The sequence below is a fragment of the Aethalodelphis obliquidens genome, unplaced genomic scaffold, assembly GCF_003676395.1.
Source record: "Aethalodelphis obliquidens isolate GAN/ISIS:26980383/991018 unplaced genomic scaffold, ASM367639v1 scaffold59, whole genome shotgun sequence".
Taxonomy (NCBI): domain Eukaryota; kingdom Metazoa; phylum Chordata; class Mammalia; order Artiodactyla; family Delphinidae; genus Aethalodelphis; species Aethalodelphis obliquidens.
The window spans coordinates 9,977,923-9,994,804 of NW_020838003.1; the positions used below are offsets into that span (position 1 = coordinate 9,977,923).

The 16,882-nt window shown below is 42.5% G+C and overlaps 1 protein-coding gene across 1 annotated transcript in view; it reads right to left on the reverse strand.

Annotated features, from left to right (window-relative positions):
* Positions 1-11,010: 11,010 nt before the first annotated feature.
* Positions 11,011-16,882, reverse strand: part of TMEM150C (transmembrane protein 150C) — a 66,196-nt gene continuing 60,324 nt past the window's right edge. The window contains exons 7-8 of the mRNA XM_027087603.1: positions 16,292-16,469; positions 11,011-13,284 (exon numbers count right to left, since the gene is read on the reverse strand). Of these exons, the coding sequence (XP_026943404.1) occupies positions 13,076-13,284; positions 16,292-16,469 (387 nt within the window). The 3' untranslated portion in view covers positions 11,011-13,075. The remainder of the gene's footprint in view (positions 13,285-16,291; positions 16,470-16,882) is intronic.

A 16,882-nucleotide genomic window follows, 5' to 3' on the forward strand; every position in this document is an offset into this window, starting at 1 on the left:
CAGGAAACCAGTTAGATATATCAGAGTTGAATGCCAAGGCAGAAACTGCTTTAGGTATTTTATTCAGAGAGGGGTTTTAAAGAAAGAGCGAGACATTTACAAAATTGATGGGAAGGACTAGAGTAGTAGTAGTGGGGGGCTACTGCTGGGCTACGGAGCTGAAGGATTCCCACAGTAGTTGAATCCAGAGCTGAGGAATCCTGCCATCACTGACACTGTGCCTCATATCCACAAAGCTGGCCAGATACTGGAATACCAAATTAACCCTTACAACTTCCTCCAAGCACTGGTACTCTGTGACCTCGCTTACCAACAGCAATACCAATAGGAAGATTGCCTCTGTCTTCCTTCTCTTTACAAATATTGTGCTAGTGCTTTTAACTGGCAGTAGCTGATTCTAACCCAGAACTCTACATGTTAGGGTGTCTGGGACATGTTTTTAGGTTTATAACCTCCAGTTCATGAATAAAATGGTGCTTCAGAGAGACAGTTTGCTACATCTAAGATAGAAGGCTATTGCAGTAATAAAGGTAAAGGATGGTGGTGGCTTGGCTTAGGGTGGCAGAAGTGGAAATATATGGAAGTGGACACATTCAGAGTATGTTTTAGAGGTGACAATGATAGCACTTGTTTATTGATTGGATTTGGTAGGATAACTTCTAGACTTTTAGCTTGAGCAGTTGGATAGGTGGTGCCACTGACATAGCACGTAAAGTGTGAAATGCCAGGGTAAACGTGACCAACAAGCAGTTGAATTTAAGTCTAGAGCTGAGGGTCTTGCCCTGGCTGGAGATCAGATTTGTGAGCTCATTGGCCTGGAGATGCTATTAGAAGCTATGGGATGTGGGCACATAAGAAGAGACTGTTGATAGAAGGCCTAGACAGAGCCCTTAGTCTCCAACGTTAGAGATCAAGCTAAGGAGAGAAACCAGCAAAGGAGATGGAAAAGGATTGGGCCTGGAGGAAGGAAAATCAGGAGAGAAGCATGAGGGCCAAATGAAGAAGGGGGTGCTCAAATGTGTCAGTGCTGGTAAGAATTCAAGTCATTTGAGAATAGCAGTGGCCCTTGGATTGGACAAATGCAGTCTCGGTGGAGTGGTGGGAACAAAAGTATGATTAGTTTAAGTTGAGATAATATGAGGTCTAGCTAAAGATTTATCAATTTTGTGGATCTTTTCAAAGAAGCAACATTTGGGTTTTTTGCTTCTCTATTTTATTTGTCTCTAATCTTCATTATTTCCTTCCTTCAGCTTGTGTTGGGTTTAGTTTGCTCTTCTTTTTCTAGTTCCTTAAGGTTCTCTATTTTATTTGTCTCTAATCTTCATTATTTCCTTCCTTCTGCTTGTGTTGGGTTTAGTTTGCTCTTCTTTTTCCAGTTCCTTAAGGTGGGTGGTTAGGTTATTGCTTTGAGATCTTTCTTATTTTTTTAAATATGGTCATTTATAGCTGTGAATTTCCCTCTGAGTACTGCTTTAACTGCATCCTGTAGATTTTGGTATCTTGTGTTTTCATTTTTGTTCATCTTGAAGTATTTTCTAGTTTCTTTGTGATTTCTTCTTTGAACAATTGGTTGTTTTAGAGTGTGTTGTTGAGTTTCCACATATTTGTGAATTTTCTAAATTTCCTTCTGTTATTGGTTTCTAATTTCATTCCATTGTACTTGGAGAACATACTTTGTATGATTTTGATCTTTAAAAATTTTTTGAGACCTGTTTTGTGGCCTAACATATGGTCTGTCCTGGAGAATGTCCTCTATGCCATGGAGAAGAGCATTGTATTCTGTTGTTAGGTGGAGTGCTCTGTAGATGTTCACTAGGTGTAGTTGGTTTATAGTATTGAGTCTTCTGTCTAGTTGTTTTTTCCATTGTTAAATGTAAATGTGGAGTATTGAATTCTCAATCTATTATTGTTGGACTATTTCCTCCTTTAATTCTTGTCTGTTTTTGCTTCATTTACTTTGGTGCTTTGTTTTAGGTGTATATATGTCTATAATTGTCATATCTTCTTGATGGATTGGCCCTTTAACATTATCATGAATAAACTTTTTTGTGTCTTGTAACAGTTTCTGTCTTAAAAGTCTATTTTGCCTAATGTTACTCTGACCACTCCAGCCCTGTTTTGGTTACTGTTTACATGGCATATCTTTTTTCATTTTTTAATTTTCAACCTATTTTTACCTTTATTTTTATTTTATTTTTTTTTGCGGTACGCGGGCCTCTCACTGTTGTGGCCTCTCCCGTTGCGGAGCACAGGCTCCGGACACACAGGCTCAGCGGCCATGGCTCACGGGTCCAGCCGCTCCATGGCATGTGGGATCTTCCCGGACCGGGGCACGAACCCACGTCCCCTGAATCGGCAGGTGGCCTCTCAACCACTGCACCACCAGGGAAGCCCTATTTTTACCTTTAAATTGAAAATGTGTTTCATGGAGACAGAGTATAGCGGATTATGTTTTAAAAATCCATTCTGTCAGTCTCTGCCTTTTAATTGAAGATTAATCCACCACATTTCATGTAATTACTGATAAGGACCTACTTCGTCATTTTGCTATTGGGTACAAACTTGTAACTAGAAGATGAATAAGTTCTGGAGATCTAACACGCAACATTTGATGATAGTCAACAATACTGCATTATATACTTCAAAATTGATTTCTATATTTCTTATATCTTTTTTGGTCCTCAGTCTTCCATTACTGACTTCTTTTGTGTTAAAGAGGTATTTTTTAGTACACCATTTTAGTTTGCTTGTCGTTTCTTTTACACTATATTCTTGAGTTATTTTCCTAGTGGTTTCTCTGGGGGTTATAATTAACATCTTAGTTTATACCAATCCAGTTCTAATTACTACTACCTTAATTTTAATAGGATATAAAACTTGGTTCATACGTAACTCCATCCCCCCCACACTTATGTTGTTGTCACAAATTACATCTTTATTGTGTGCCTATCAACATAGATTTATAATTATTTCTTTATGCAGTTGTCTTCTAAACCAGATAGGAGAAAAAAAAGGAGTTACAAACAACAAACATATTTATATTTTCTTTTAATATTTACCTGTTGTATTAGTTTTCTAGGGCTGCAAAATACCACAAATTGGGTGGCTTAAAGCAATAGAAATTTATTCTCTCACAGTTCTGGATGCCAAAAATCTGAAGTGAAGGTGTCAGCAGAGTTGGTTCCTTCTGGAAGCACCAAAGCACTGAAGGAGAATCTGTCCCTTGCCTCCTAGCTTCTCATGACAGCTGACAACCCTTAGCAGTGCTTGGCATGCAGATGTATTACTCTAATCTCCATCTCCATCTCACATGGCATTCTCCCTGTGTGTCTGTGTCTTCACATGCTGTCTTACAAGTAGTATTGGATTAGGGGCCTACCCTACTCCAGCATGACCTCATCTTAACCAACTGCATCTACAACAATTCTATTTCCAGATAAGGTCACATTCTGAGCTATTGGGGATTAGGACTTCAACAAATCTTTTTGGGGAGACACAATTCAACCCATAACACCAGGAATATGTCAGAGCTTTTCAAAGCCCTTATTTGCCAAAGCACCTCATTCTCCACTCTTTCCTCTCAAGCTTTCTGGTTAGTCTGTCTTTTGTCCCATTTGTTATCCAGTGCTCCCGGTAACTGTGACTAATACATTGCCTTTAAACGTTTTTTGACAAATGCCCCTGGGCAGCTGCCTCAACACTGGCAGAATTCTTAGCTCGGCAAGATAAAGGTAAACTCTTTGAGCCAGTCCTCCAAGGAGCCGCCAGGCAGATGGTTATGCACTGAATTGTGATTCTAGGGCTCGCCCCCTCCCCCCACCGGCCCCTCTCAGATTCATATGTTGAAGTCCTGACCTCCAGTGTGACTCTACTTGGAGATAGGACCTTCAGGAGATAGTTAGGGTTAAAGCAAGTCATCAGGGTGGGGCCCTAGTCTGATGGGATTGATGTCTTCACAGCAGGAGGAAGAGACACCAGACAGCCCTCACCAAAAACTGAATCGGCCAGAGCCTTGATCTTGGACTTGCCAGCCTCCAGAACTGTGAGAAAGTAAACTTCTGCTGTTTCAAACAACCAGCCTGTGGTATTTTGTGACTGCAGCTTGAACTAATACACAGCCTAAAACAAACAACCACAGTTCTTGGCAAATGAGGTCCATTTTTCTGCTCCCTTTGGTTCTCTTACCCGTTCCAGAAATACAGGCTGTTATTGTCTAGGCTACCCCTGAGCTGGGGAGCAGGGATGGGAGCAAGGTGAGTTAAAACACCACCAAGCTCTCTGTCTTTACTGAGATTCAGCTGTTTTTGCCTTGATTAAGCATTCCCCCGGGCTGCTGTAAGCTTTTACTAACTTTCCAGAATTTTGAAAAAGTTGATTGTGACAGTTTTTGCCAGTCTATTTGTTGCTTTTTTGGAGGGAAGCACTTTTGATGTTCCTTATTCCTCCATTTTCACTGATGTCACCCGACGTGCTCTTTTAACAGTGTGACACTGACACTCCTCCCACTAGGAGGTGGGGGCCTTTGTTCCCTTCCCTTGAATCTAGGTGGGAGCTTATGACTGCTCCAACCAAAAGAGGCCCACAGAAGTGATGCTCTGTGACTTTCCAGGGTAGGTTATGAAAAGGATACAGTTTCTATATCCTTTTTTTCAGGAGCTAGGCCTCGGACACTTGCCCTGAGGAAGCCAGCTACCATGCTGTGAGGGCCTAAATTAGCCCATAGGGAGAGACCAGGTGGAGAGGCCCCTGGGGAGAGGAAAGGAGGCCCCAAGCTGACGCTGGCCTCCATCTGCAGACATAGGAATAAACTAGCCTTCAGATGCTTCCAGCCTCCAGCCCTCAAGTCTTCCAGCTGAGACCTCAGACATCGTAGAGCAGGAATAAGTTGTCCCTGCTGTGCCCTGTCTGAATTCCTGACTCACAGAATCTGTGAGCATAATGCATAGTTATTTTTATGCCGCTATATTTTGTGGTAATTTGCTAGGCAGCCACAGTAACTGGAAAGTCACCAAGTGTGTCATATGGTACCAAGCAGTGGACAGACTTCTCATCCCTTTCAGCACAGATGGATTTAAAGGGCCTGTGCTGCAGAGTGCAAGTGAGGAGCATCAAGATTGCCTCACGTGCTCCCTTTTCCTCCCTCCAAACAGTGGCATCTCTTATCTTCCTAGATTTTGTGAGTGTTCCACCTTCCCAATCATCCAGGCTTGAAACCTCAGAATGTCTCTTTCCTTCCCCTTCACCCTCCTCACATGGGTAGCAAGTGACACCCACTGTCTTTTTCACAGCCTCACAAATTTGTTCTTTACTTCCCATTCCTAACAGCCTGTGCTTGAAATTCCAGGAGTTCATTACTTACAGAATACAGAGCAATGGGGTAGAAAAAGACTGCCAGTAATAATAGGCATCATGCTCTCAGGTTTCATACTAGCGAAAGGTAGCATTTAAAGCTTTCCAAGGGCAAGAAATGATAATGCTTATAGATATGACATGGAAGTCGGCTGTATTTTGAGAAGGCGCCTCCAGGGCCATTCAAGAAGCAAATCACTGGGTAGTCTCTGGAGTACTTCTTTATTTTTTTGTTGTTTTTTAAAAATTTTATTATTATTATTTTTTTGGCCGCACTGCACGGCTTGTGGGATTTTAGCTTCCCGACCAGGGATCAAATCCAGACCCCCTGCAGTGGAAGTGCGGTGTCCTAACCACTGGACCGCCAGGGAAGTCCCTGGAGTACTTCTAGTCCCTGGATCCACTTTGTTCCTGTGTTTAGTCAAAGCTCTTTTGCTCCAGCCCCTCTGAACGATCCCGGGCTACAAATCTAAACTTGGTTTAACAAAAATCTAGAGGTGTTAGATATTATTCCAATATTGACTGTTAAATCCCTTAGTTCTACTTTCTACAAAAATATTCATTCAATAACTTACACCATTTTCTTTATCCTAATCCAAACAGTATTTGTAAGGAGAGTTTTTGACGATTTAAATTTAAAATATCTGAGTATGACCTGCAGAGTCATCTCAGCTTCCTGTCTTAAAACCATGAAATAGATGCAATTTTCCTCAGGTAAGGACCCAGTTATCCAAAAATAACGATTTTATTTTTGAAGCTCCATGAGAGAAAATCAGGTACTGACACGGAGTTTGCATAAGGATTATTTTAGGTCCTATTTAGAACTTGGGTATTTAACGTGTACTAGTTGCTGCAGACATCATAAGAAAAACCCTTTTTTAAATCTAGAATTTCCTCCTTAAGACCCATAAAGCTGTTTGCTATGAGAAGCATGGGGACAGTTGCATCCTCTGAAATCTGACCCTGTTACTATTGTTTCCTAAGTGCCTTGAACACTGAGCAGCTCATATTTAAGAGACTAAATTAAAAAAAAAAGAAAGAAGAAAAGAAAAAGAAGGGGATAGTAGCTACCAGTCATTCATTTATTTTAAAAAATATTTACCAAAGTCAGAAAGAGAAAAACAAATACCGTATGCTAACACATATATATGGAATCTAAAAAAAAAAAAATCGTTCTGAAGAACCCAGGGGCAGGGGCAGGACAGGAATAAAGATGCAGATGTAGAGAATGGACTTGAGGACACGGGGAGGGGGAAGGGTAAGCTGGGACGAAGTGAGAGAGTGGCATGGACATATATACACTACCAAATGTAAAACAAATAGCTAGTGGGAAGCAGCCGCATAGCACAGGGAGATCAGCTCGGTGCTTTGTGACCACCTAGAGGGGTGGGATAGGGAGAGTGGGAGGGAGACGCAAGAGGGAGGAGATATGGGGACATATGTATATGTATAGCTGATTCAATTTGTTATAAAGCAGAAACTAACACACCATTGTAAAGCAATTATATTTCAATAAAGGTGTTAAAAAAATTTACTAAGCACTTAACTATATGCTGGGCACTGTTCTAGGTGCCAGGTATATGGCAGACAAAAATCCCTGCCCTTGTGGAGCTTGCACTTTAGGGGTAGAGAAGATGAGATAATAAAATAAGTAAAATGTGTTAGAGAGGGTTACATATGTCAGACTTTTAAGTAATCACAGGACCATGTTTTTTTTTTTTAATTAATTTATTTTTGGCTGCGTTGGGTCTTTGTTGCTGTGCGCAGACTCTCTAGTTGTGGCGAGTGGGGGCTACTCTTTGTTGCGGTGCTCGGGCTTCTCACTGCAGTGGTTTCTCTTGTTGTGGAGCACGGGCTCTAGGCGTACGGGCTTCAGTAGTTGTGACAGGCGGGCTCAGTAGTTGTGGCTCGTGGGCTCTACAGCGCAGGCTCAGTAGTTGTGGCGCATGGGCTTAGTTGCTCTGCGTGGGATCTTCCCAGACCAGGGCTCGAACCCGTGTCCCCTGCATTGGCAGGTGGATTCTTAACCACTGCGCCACCAGGGAAGCCCAGGACCATGTTTTTAAAAATGCTATGGGGCAAAATAAAGCTGGAAAGAGTGACAGTGTTGGGATGGGCTTGAGGGGGGTGAATTTTAGAGGCCAAGGAGGCCTTAGTGAGAAGGTAACACTTAAGTAGGTGAAGAAGGTGAGAGACGGGGGAAGATTGTCCAAGCCAGAGGTTTTAGCAAGTGCAAAAGTCCTGAGGTCAGAGCATGGCTGGCTGTTGGAGGAACACAAGGAGGCAGAGGGAGTGGACCAGGCGAAATGAAAGATGGAGAGGCAGGTCCTGTTGGGGCTTGTAGGGCATTTTAGTGAACGGGGTTTTTTAGTAGGAGTACAAGAGAAGCCACTGGAGGATTTTAAGCAGAGGAGTGATGATCTGAGATCATTGTGACTGCTGTGCTGAGGACAGTCTGAAGGGAGCAAATGAAAAAGCAGAGAAAGTAGTTTTTGTAGGCTATTCTAAAAGTCCAGGAGAGATGGCAGTGGCTTGGATTAGATGGTAGCAGTGGACGAATTCTATTATAATTTGAAGATAGAGCAAACCAAATTTGCTGACAGATGTGGGTGGGGTGTGAGAGAAAGAAGAGATAAGGATTACTTCAAGGTTTCTGTCTGGTAACTGAAAGATGAGTTGTCCTTAACTTAGATGGGAAGACTCCTGGAGGAGTGAGTTTAAAGAGATCAGATCAGGACTGTTAAACTTTAGGTGCCCTTCAAGGGGAGATGTCACAATGGTAGTTGTATATACAGGTCTGGCATTTAGGATAGAGGTCTGGGCTGGAGAAGTTGGGAGAGGTCAGCATATGGCAATTGTTCAAACTAGAAGACTGCATGAGGTCACCAAGAGAGTGGGTGTAGATGGGAAGGAAGAGTTCCAAGGCCTGAGCCATGGGGGACTTCAACATTCAAAGATGTCAGGGAGGAGAAGGCCCAGCAAAGGAGACTGAGGAGGGGACAGAAGCAGGAGGAAAACTAAAAAAGCATGGTGTTCTGGAAGCCACGTGAAGAAAATGTTTATGCAGGTAGGTGATCCAGTTGTGAAGTGTTGCTAGGTAAGGTATGAAAAGAATGAACTGTGTATATAACATGACAAGGTCTTTGGAGAACTTGAGCAGAGCAGGTCCAGTGAAGTGGTAACAAGCAAGACTGGAGTGTGTTCAGGAAAGAATTGGTCCTACTGTATAGCACAAGGAACATATTCAATATCCTGTGATAAACCATAATGGAAAAGAATATGAAAAAAATATATATGTATAACTGAGTCACTTTGCTGTACAGCAGAAATTAACACAATTGTAAATCAACTATACTTCAACAAAATTTTTAAAAATTTTTTGAAAGAATTGGGGGCTTCCCTGATGATGCAGTTGTTGAGAATCCACCTGCCAATGCAGGGGATACAGGTTTGAGCCCTGGTCTGGGAAGATCCCACATGCCGCGGAGCAATTAGGCCCGTGCGCCATGACTACTGAGCCTGCGCTCTGGAGCCCGCGAGCCACAACTACTGAGCCTGCGCGCCTAGAGCCCATGCTCCACAACAAGAGAAGCCACTGCAATGAGAAGCCCGCGCACCACAACGAAGAGTAGCCCCCGCTCGCCGCAACTAGAAAAAGTCTGTGCGCAGCAACAAAGACCCAATGCAACCAAAAAAATAAATAATAAATAAATAAATAAATTTTAAAAAAGAAGAAGAAAGAATTGGGAGAGAGGGGCTGGAGAGAGCAAATATGGACTTTTTTTTTTTTTAAGATAGGAGAAATAAAACAATAGTTATGCTAATGGAAAGATCTTTGCTTTTCCAGTGAGGAACCTAGCTTTCTCACCCACCCTCCCTTCCTTGGACTTCAGATTTGGATATTTGCTGTTTCTTGGAACCCTCACTTTGAGGAATGTTAATAGGGAATCTGAGCTGATATGGAACTGAGGATTGTGAAAATCAACTTATTTCACATGTGGAATTCTCTTTCCCCAACTTCCCACTACTTTGAGGGACAAAACACATGTGGCCAGGAGTCCACTTATTGTGGCCAGTAAGTTACTAGGCTGTTCACAAATGTTTCTCCCATTCTGAGCCCATGGCAGGAGAGCCACTCTAGGGTATGGCCACGTGGTTTTGTTTGTCACTTCAGAGCAGCTTTAAGACCAGTGAGCAGTCTCCCACATTGCCTTGGCTGACAGCAACTGTGGGAGCAGTGTTAAGACGGAGCATCTACCAGCCAGGGTCTGAGTCATAGTGATGAGCAGAGCCCCTTTGATAACCCGGGTTAGACACCTAGCATGAGTAATAAACTTTAGTTTCGTTAGTTTTATTTTGGGATAGCAAAACCCGATCCATCCTGACACAATGCCTAAGGACCAAAATAAACAGTGATGTACCAGTCTCCACAATAACCAGCAGAATGCAAATTTCAGGGTACACAAGTTTTACTTTCCCATACCAGGGGCAAAGAAAACCCAATAAATAACACAGGTAATAAAACTTGACCTTACTGTCAGTTCTCCGTTAAATCAAAAACTATTGAACCTTGAAAATGTTAACATTGTTCGTAAAATATTTCTCTCCTGACCAGGAAGGCAACTTTTCTTCAAGAGACTTAGCTGGACTACCAGAAACATAGTGTAGTATATTTACTATTTTGTTCTCTGGGTCATCTGCGTTAGCTCCTCCAGGAATGCTCACTCCAAATGCAGATTCCCTGGCCTTGTCCTTCTGGATGAATGCTGTGGTCCTTAACTCCTAGGAGGTTCTGTAATCTTGATCTTTATGTGTCTGTGTGGTCTAATACAAAAATTTATTTGGTCTTTGTCTTCCGGTTCCTGCCAAGAGCTGCTAAAGCTCTTGGCATTTTCTGAGTGATAGGAATGGCTTTTGTTTTTTGTAATGAGTCCCTTTGATCACACTTGAGTTTATGCTAATGAGATCACTAAGGGTGAGGCCACTAGATGGCCTCAGGTTGGAGCTGGTCACCAGAAAGACCAAGTGGCTAGACCTACTGACTGACCTCCAGGCAGGGGTGGCAGAGGGGGCTGGAGAGGAAGCTCTATAAACTCAGCAATAGTGAGATTCAGAGAGCTTCTGGGTTGGTGAGCACATTGAACCCTGGGAGGATGCTGTGCCCCTGCATCCCTCCCCTTCCTTGCCCCATGCATCTCTTCCATTTGGCTGCTCTCAAGTTATATCTTTTATAATAAACCAGAAAATGGAAGTAAAGTGTTTTCCCAAGTTCTGCGAGCTGTTCCAGGAAATTATTGAATCCAGAAGGGAAGGGAATTGTGGGAACCCTCCAATTTTATGACCAGGTTGGACCGAAGTGTGGGTTATCTGGGGACATGATACTTGCAACCGGCATTTGAAGCGAGGGAGGTCTTGCGGGACCAAGCCTTTAAACCCGTGGGGTCTGAGGATAACTTTGGGTAGTGTCAGAATTGAACTGAATTGTAGGACACCCAGTTGGTGTCCAGAGAATCAGAGAATTGGTTGTTAGCGTTGGAAAACACCCTAGAAATATGCTGCCAATGTCACACTGAAGTTTTCAACATAATGTCTGAGTCAGTTTACACATGCTTTAATATTAGAGAAGAAATGTTCTTGTAAGAGACAAAAGAAAAATCACAATTCTGCACAAAAGAATTTTATTTAGTGGTCAGATCCCGATGAATAATGCCAGTCATTGCTTGATTCTGTTAAAATGCGCTATTAGATCTACTCTTAAGAAAGTGTACGGTGCATCACCAAAAGCTATTTAATTTGGATCGTGTAGAGTAAAAGAAAACTTCATAAATCTTTGTTCTCTGATAAAATTTTTAAAATATAAAAATGAAAAAAAAACCCCAAAAGCAGTATTCAAAAATAATAAATGTCACCTTGGACTATTTACAGTAAGATGACTTTCTAATAGGAGAACACTCTCTGCTTGTCTCTTTTTCTCACATTTTACTTGTCCCTTAGAGGTGTTCTGCCTCCCCCATCTAACCCTCGTGATTTCTTCCATTCCTGTCTTGCATGAAACAGTCATCTTCCATTCTCTCACACATCTTTGAGTCTTTCTCTGATACTCCTTTTTTGTACTGTAAATTACCAGTAATTCTATTCAACAGATGTTTGTTGAGCACCTAATATGTGCCAGGCACTGTGCTAAGAGGTGGGGATAAATACAGAGATGAAAAGTCATTGAACCCCCTCCTCAAGAAGCTCAGAGTTTGGGTTGGATTAAAAAAACATTTTTTCACATTATATTCCATGAAATCCCAAGCCCCTATGAAGTAAGTTTGGGGATTTCTTGAAACAAAGTGCACTCACGGAGGGTCCATCAGCTTGGCCCACTCCAACGCATTTTGATTGAGAATTCTGCCCTTTTTTATGAAGCACATCCTCTAAAGCCCAGGAATAGAGTTTGAGTTCTAAACTCTTCGCAGGTGGGAACTACATGATGTGTTGTAGGGGACGAACTGAACCAATTTGTTTTTCGGGGAGGGTAACCATTTAATTGGCTTCTACAAATTCTGAATATGAAAAGCCCTTAACCCCCCGCCCCCCAAAATACTAAATTTGAGCAACAGATACATATTAAGAAACTCCTCCTTGATTTGGATTTACAACACGATCCTCTGAAACTCCTCTCTTTTCCAAATGTCCAGCAGGAGCTCTTTTTATTACCTCCACACGTATTTCTTTGTGCTTTTCTGTGAACATTTTCTTAGCTTCAAACATAAAAGCAGCAAATTAAGCCTGCAGGTGACCTTTCTTTTTTTTTTCTTTTATCATGTTGAACCCCAAACAAGCTCAGTTCTTGCGTTTGGCCTACATCTTCTCTGTCCGTGAGGCCCCAAGACAACCATGGTAGTTACTTCAAAAAAAAAAAAAAGAAAACAAAGCAAACTATGAAATAGAAAATAAAAACTGAACATAGCATACTATGGAAGCAAAACTGAAACCACACCCTCGCTACCCCCATCTCTCCATGGCAGACCATGGCCTACAAATATTCACATTTGGAAATATTTTCTCAGTCACAGTAAAGTCCAAATCGTGGTGGTGGGCTTCCCCCTCACAGCTCGTAGCGTATTCCTTTTGTCGAATCTGCTCAGACAGCCACTGAACGATGATGAAGGGAGTTTTTGTGGGAAAGTTCTATCCTTGATCCAACATCATCCACAGGTTACACGGGGTCACATCTCTGTACAGTTTCCATCCAACCAAATGACACTCTGTCCATTCAAGAGCCCTAGTGCCAGATTCAGAATGTCCTCGTGAGCTGGTTCCAAGCCCTCTGCATCTGAAGGCAGTTGGGAGTTGGCATTATTCCCATGTTACATTTGGCCTGCCCAAGGTAGGGTGATCAGGATGTCTGGAATACGTGAAGAGGACAAGAAGAGCAGGGGGTGCTGGGAGAGAGGGGAAAAGAGAGGTGATCATGCACAAGCTTCTTGCTCTGTCGTGCATTATATTTTCAGTGCTAACAGCGTGTATTTCGACACATAGGGCTTGTGCTTTTTTGTTAAATAACTCGCCCCGAAACGCTCGTTTGGCAAACGTGGCCATGAATGTGTGTGTGAGTGTGTGCGTGTGCACGTGCCTGTGTTTACGATGTGTCATGAGGTTGTGTGTCAAGTCCTGTGGGTGTGCCTTGGCCCCTCCCCTGATGCTACACCCACCTCACCAGCAAGGAAAAACTGATGGGTTACACCTGGTCGGTTTGATATTCAGAAGCTTCAGACAGGCTTTCTGAGAAGCTTAGGAAAGTCTCCTGGTATTCAGAACATACAATCTCATAACGATAATGCCGGAACTCCACAGCAAAGGTGCCAAAGTAAGACAGGAAGCACATGACCAGGCCCCACTGGACCCTGGCTGCGTACAGGTGGATGCCTTGGGCCATGAGGATGAAGTCTGGGGAGAAGTAGTCAAGGCAAGTTCCTCCATCGGCCACATTAAGACGGGGCTCTTTTCTGGGCAGAGACAGGTTACGGGAAAAGCCTGGCTCTCCCCCTGACTAGCAGAAGAGCTTCACAGAGCCAGCTGAACACCATCTACATAAATAATACAAGGTAACATTATTGAGCCCTTACTTTGTGCCAGACATGCTTCTAGGTGCTTTCATGGAAAACCTAACTTATTCATCACAACATCCTGTTATCAGCAGTTCGCTTAAAATAGGGAAACGGAGGCCAAATGGGTAACACGGGTATTAACTGGTGGAACTGGGATTCAAACACAAGCACTCTGACTCCCTGGCCATGCATTCGACCACTATACTCTATGGCTGCCTAATAAACTGTGAGACTAGCTAAAGAATTACAATTCCAAAGTAACTAGTTGGCCAGAAAAATAACGCTGTATTTTTAAAAGACACTGCAGGGCTTCCCTGGTGGCGCAGTGGTTGAGAGTCCACCTGCCGATGGAGGGGACACGGGTTCGTGCCTCGGTCCGGGAGGATCCCACATGCCGCGGAGCGGCTGGGCCCGTGAGCCATGGCCGCTGAGCCTGCGCGTCCGGAGCCTGTGCTCCACAACGGGAGAAGCCACAACAGTGAGAGGCTCGCGTACCACAAAAAAAAAAAAAAAAAAAAAGACACTGCAAATGACGATGGAACAATGTGAACGTATCAAACAGCTAACTACCTCCATATAGGCTGTGTTTGTCTCTGCAGTGATACTAATAAGGTCTAAGTGGCCCCTCTTCTTCTCTCTAGTTTTCACTATTGCCTTTCAGACAATATTCTATAGGCTGGTTTCATTCCTGGTGTTGCATTTAAACTTAAATGAAAGCAGGCAATTAAAAAACCAAAGAACAGATGATTCATCTATGCCTGACTATACACAGAGTGTATGTATATGTACACACACACACACATCAGTATATATGAAGGTAGGAGCTGGGGAGGAGAGAGGTTCATAACGTTCTATAGTGAAAAGCTAAGAGGCCAAGGACTAAATAAAGTTATTTAGAAAAATCAGAATTGTTCCCTTAGAATTAGTTCTACCTTCAGAACTTAGCCTTAAAATCTTGGGAAATTTTCAGAGAGTGAAAAATTCTGTGACAACTACTTCAGCCAAACTTCGCTCTCCTGACTAGGCCTGGATTCATTCACCTGGGAACCACGAAATGGTTCCAAGTCTTCGGAAATATCATGGATCAGAATTGTTTGGTATAAGCTCAAAACTCAGAATGATTTAAAATCTGTACATACTCTTCTGACTGAGGGTTCAAAATGTTGCCAAAGCAATATTAACTTACAGGGGAGGAATATATCTTCAAATCTCGCACTGGCAGAATTCTGACCCGTTTACTCATAAAATATTTTATCAGGTTGCTAGTAATAAGCAAGTTTTTTGGCTTGAATTTCAAGTCCTTAAATGTTCTCAATCTAATGAGACTTAAGAAAACCGCTAAAATGACTGAATGGCAGTTTGTGAGGGAAGAATAAAGAAATGGCTCCAAATACTCCACTAATGAACATCTCCAAACGCTAAACATTTTCGGTTTTTGTTTTGTTTTGTTTTGTTTTTTGCGGTACGCGGGCCTCTCACTGTTGTGGCCTCTCCCGTTGCGGAGCACAGGCTCCAGACGCGCAGGCTTAGCGGCCATGGCTCACGGGCCCAACCGCTCCGCGGCATGTGGGATCTTCCCGGACCGGGGCACGATCCCGCATCCCCTGTATCGGCAGGTGGACTCTCAACCACTGCACCACCAGGGAAGCCCAACATTTTCGTATTTTAAAGCCACTCTAAGGAGGGATGGCATAGTGGTTAAGAGTATAAGAACTGAGCCTGAGTTTAGAACAAATCGACACATACCATGTGTGATCTTGGGTAATTAACCTTCGTTTTTCACTATTCCTACTTGTTAAGTGAGGATTAAAAGGGTTGACACATTTAAAGTGCTTAGAATACTGCCTAGCACATTATAAGTACCCAATAAATATTGGCTATTATATTGATGATTGTAACTGTGTTAGCTATACAGTTTGCCGTCTAGGAACTCCCTTCTTCTCCAGTTTCCAGAGGACCTAATGGAGTAAACACTTAGGATTGAGTGACTGATCTGATTGGTGGGGTGGTTACTGGCCGACTTCCACTGGGCCCTGCTATAGTAGGTGGGGTCACTGTGCTCCACCCTAGACCAGTCCCTCTGCGATCTGTTTGGGCTCCAGCTGAGTGTAGTGCTCTCCTCTGCCTTTCCCTGATTTCTCTGCTTCTTACTGGGTGGATAGATTGAATTCCAGGGTGTAAGATAAGAGGCCTGCACAATTTTCCTTTCCAAGTTTACTAGGAATAAAGGCTGATTTCTTCATCCCCATCTGGCTCCGTGTGACTGTTCTCCATTGGTTCAAACTCCGAGGGATGAAGGGAAATAAATAGCACCTCAAAATTATTTGTTTAGGACAACAGTACATGCAGTGGTAATCTAGTTCTTGAATTTTTCCAGAAAAGCTTACTTGTTTTCCTGAAAGGTATAAATGTATTTTTGTCCCTAGAAATTCATTTTAGAGTTAATAGATTAAATGAAATAACAGAGCCACTAAAAAAGTCGAAAATGAAAAGAATTTTTCAAGATGGAAGGAAAAAAACCCTACAATTCTCTTTTGGTTATGCATTCTATGTTTTTCACAAAAGGAAACTTTACATCAAAAGGAGAATGCATGGCACCATTCCTACAGATTGAAACCGTTTTGAGAAGGCAGAGCTTGGTTCTCCATCTCCTCTTTGGCATGAAAAATAGGTCTGAAAGTTTTCGTTTTTATAACTATTTATTTTTCTTTTTTGTCTAATATTCTGAGTTGATACGACAGTATATCCTAACCAACTGAGAATGGCACTCTTCTCATCTTCTACATGCACAACTTATCTGTGTTTTAATCTCACTGGCAAAGAACGTTTTCACATTCAAAGGATACAGAGGACCACGCAGAGAGTGACAGATGCTGAGAGAATAACTCGTGGAATTCCAACTTTCCGTCCTTCATTCTTGATGTTTACTTTGAGTGTCAATGCAGCCTGGATCCAGCAGGTCAGTGTGCCAAATCCAAAAGTCAAGGAAGTTCCGACATTATGGATTTCTTCATCATTTGTGAGCTAAGGGATGAACAGATAATGACCTGTGGAGGCCCATTTAGAAAATACATACAAGCCAATGGAATACGTGAAGGAGGAAAAAATAGGTAAAGAGATGTCCCAATAATGGGATGATAGGTTGTAGAAAGAGTAGAACCCTTCATCTCCACTGGCTCTTTGTGTCTATTCTCCCTTGGTTCCAACTCTGAGGGGAAGAAGAGAAATGAATAGTATGCCCACACCTCAAAACGTTTGTTTGGAAGAATCATACAGGCAGTGGTAATTTATTCTTTGAATTTATTTTCCAGAAAAGGTTTGTAGAAAAGTAAAAGAAAAAAGCAGGAGAGTTACACAAAAAAAGAGAAATGTCAAAGTTTCTACAGACATAAACCCCAAACTCTGTTTTCTACACTAAGAAATGAGACCAGAATCCG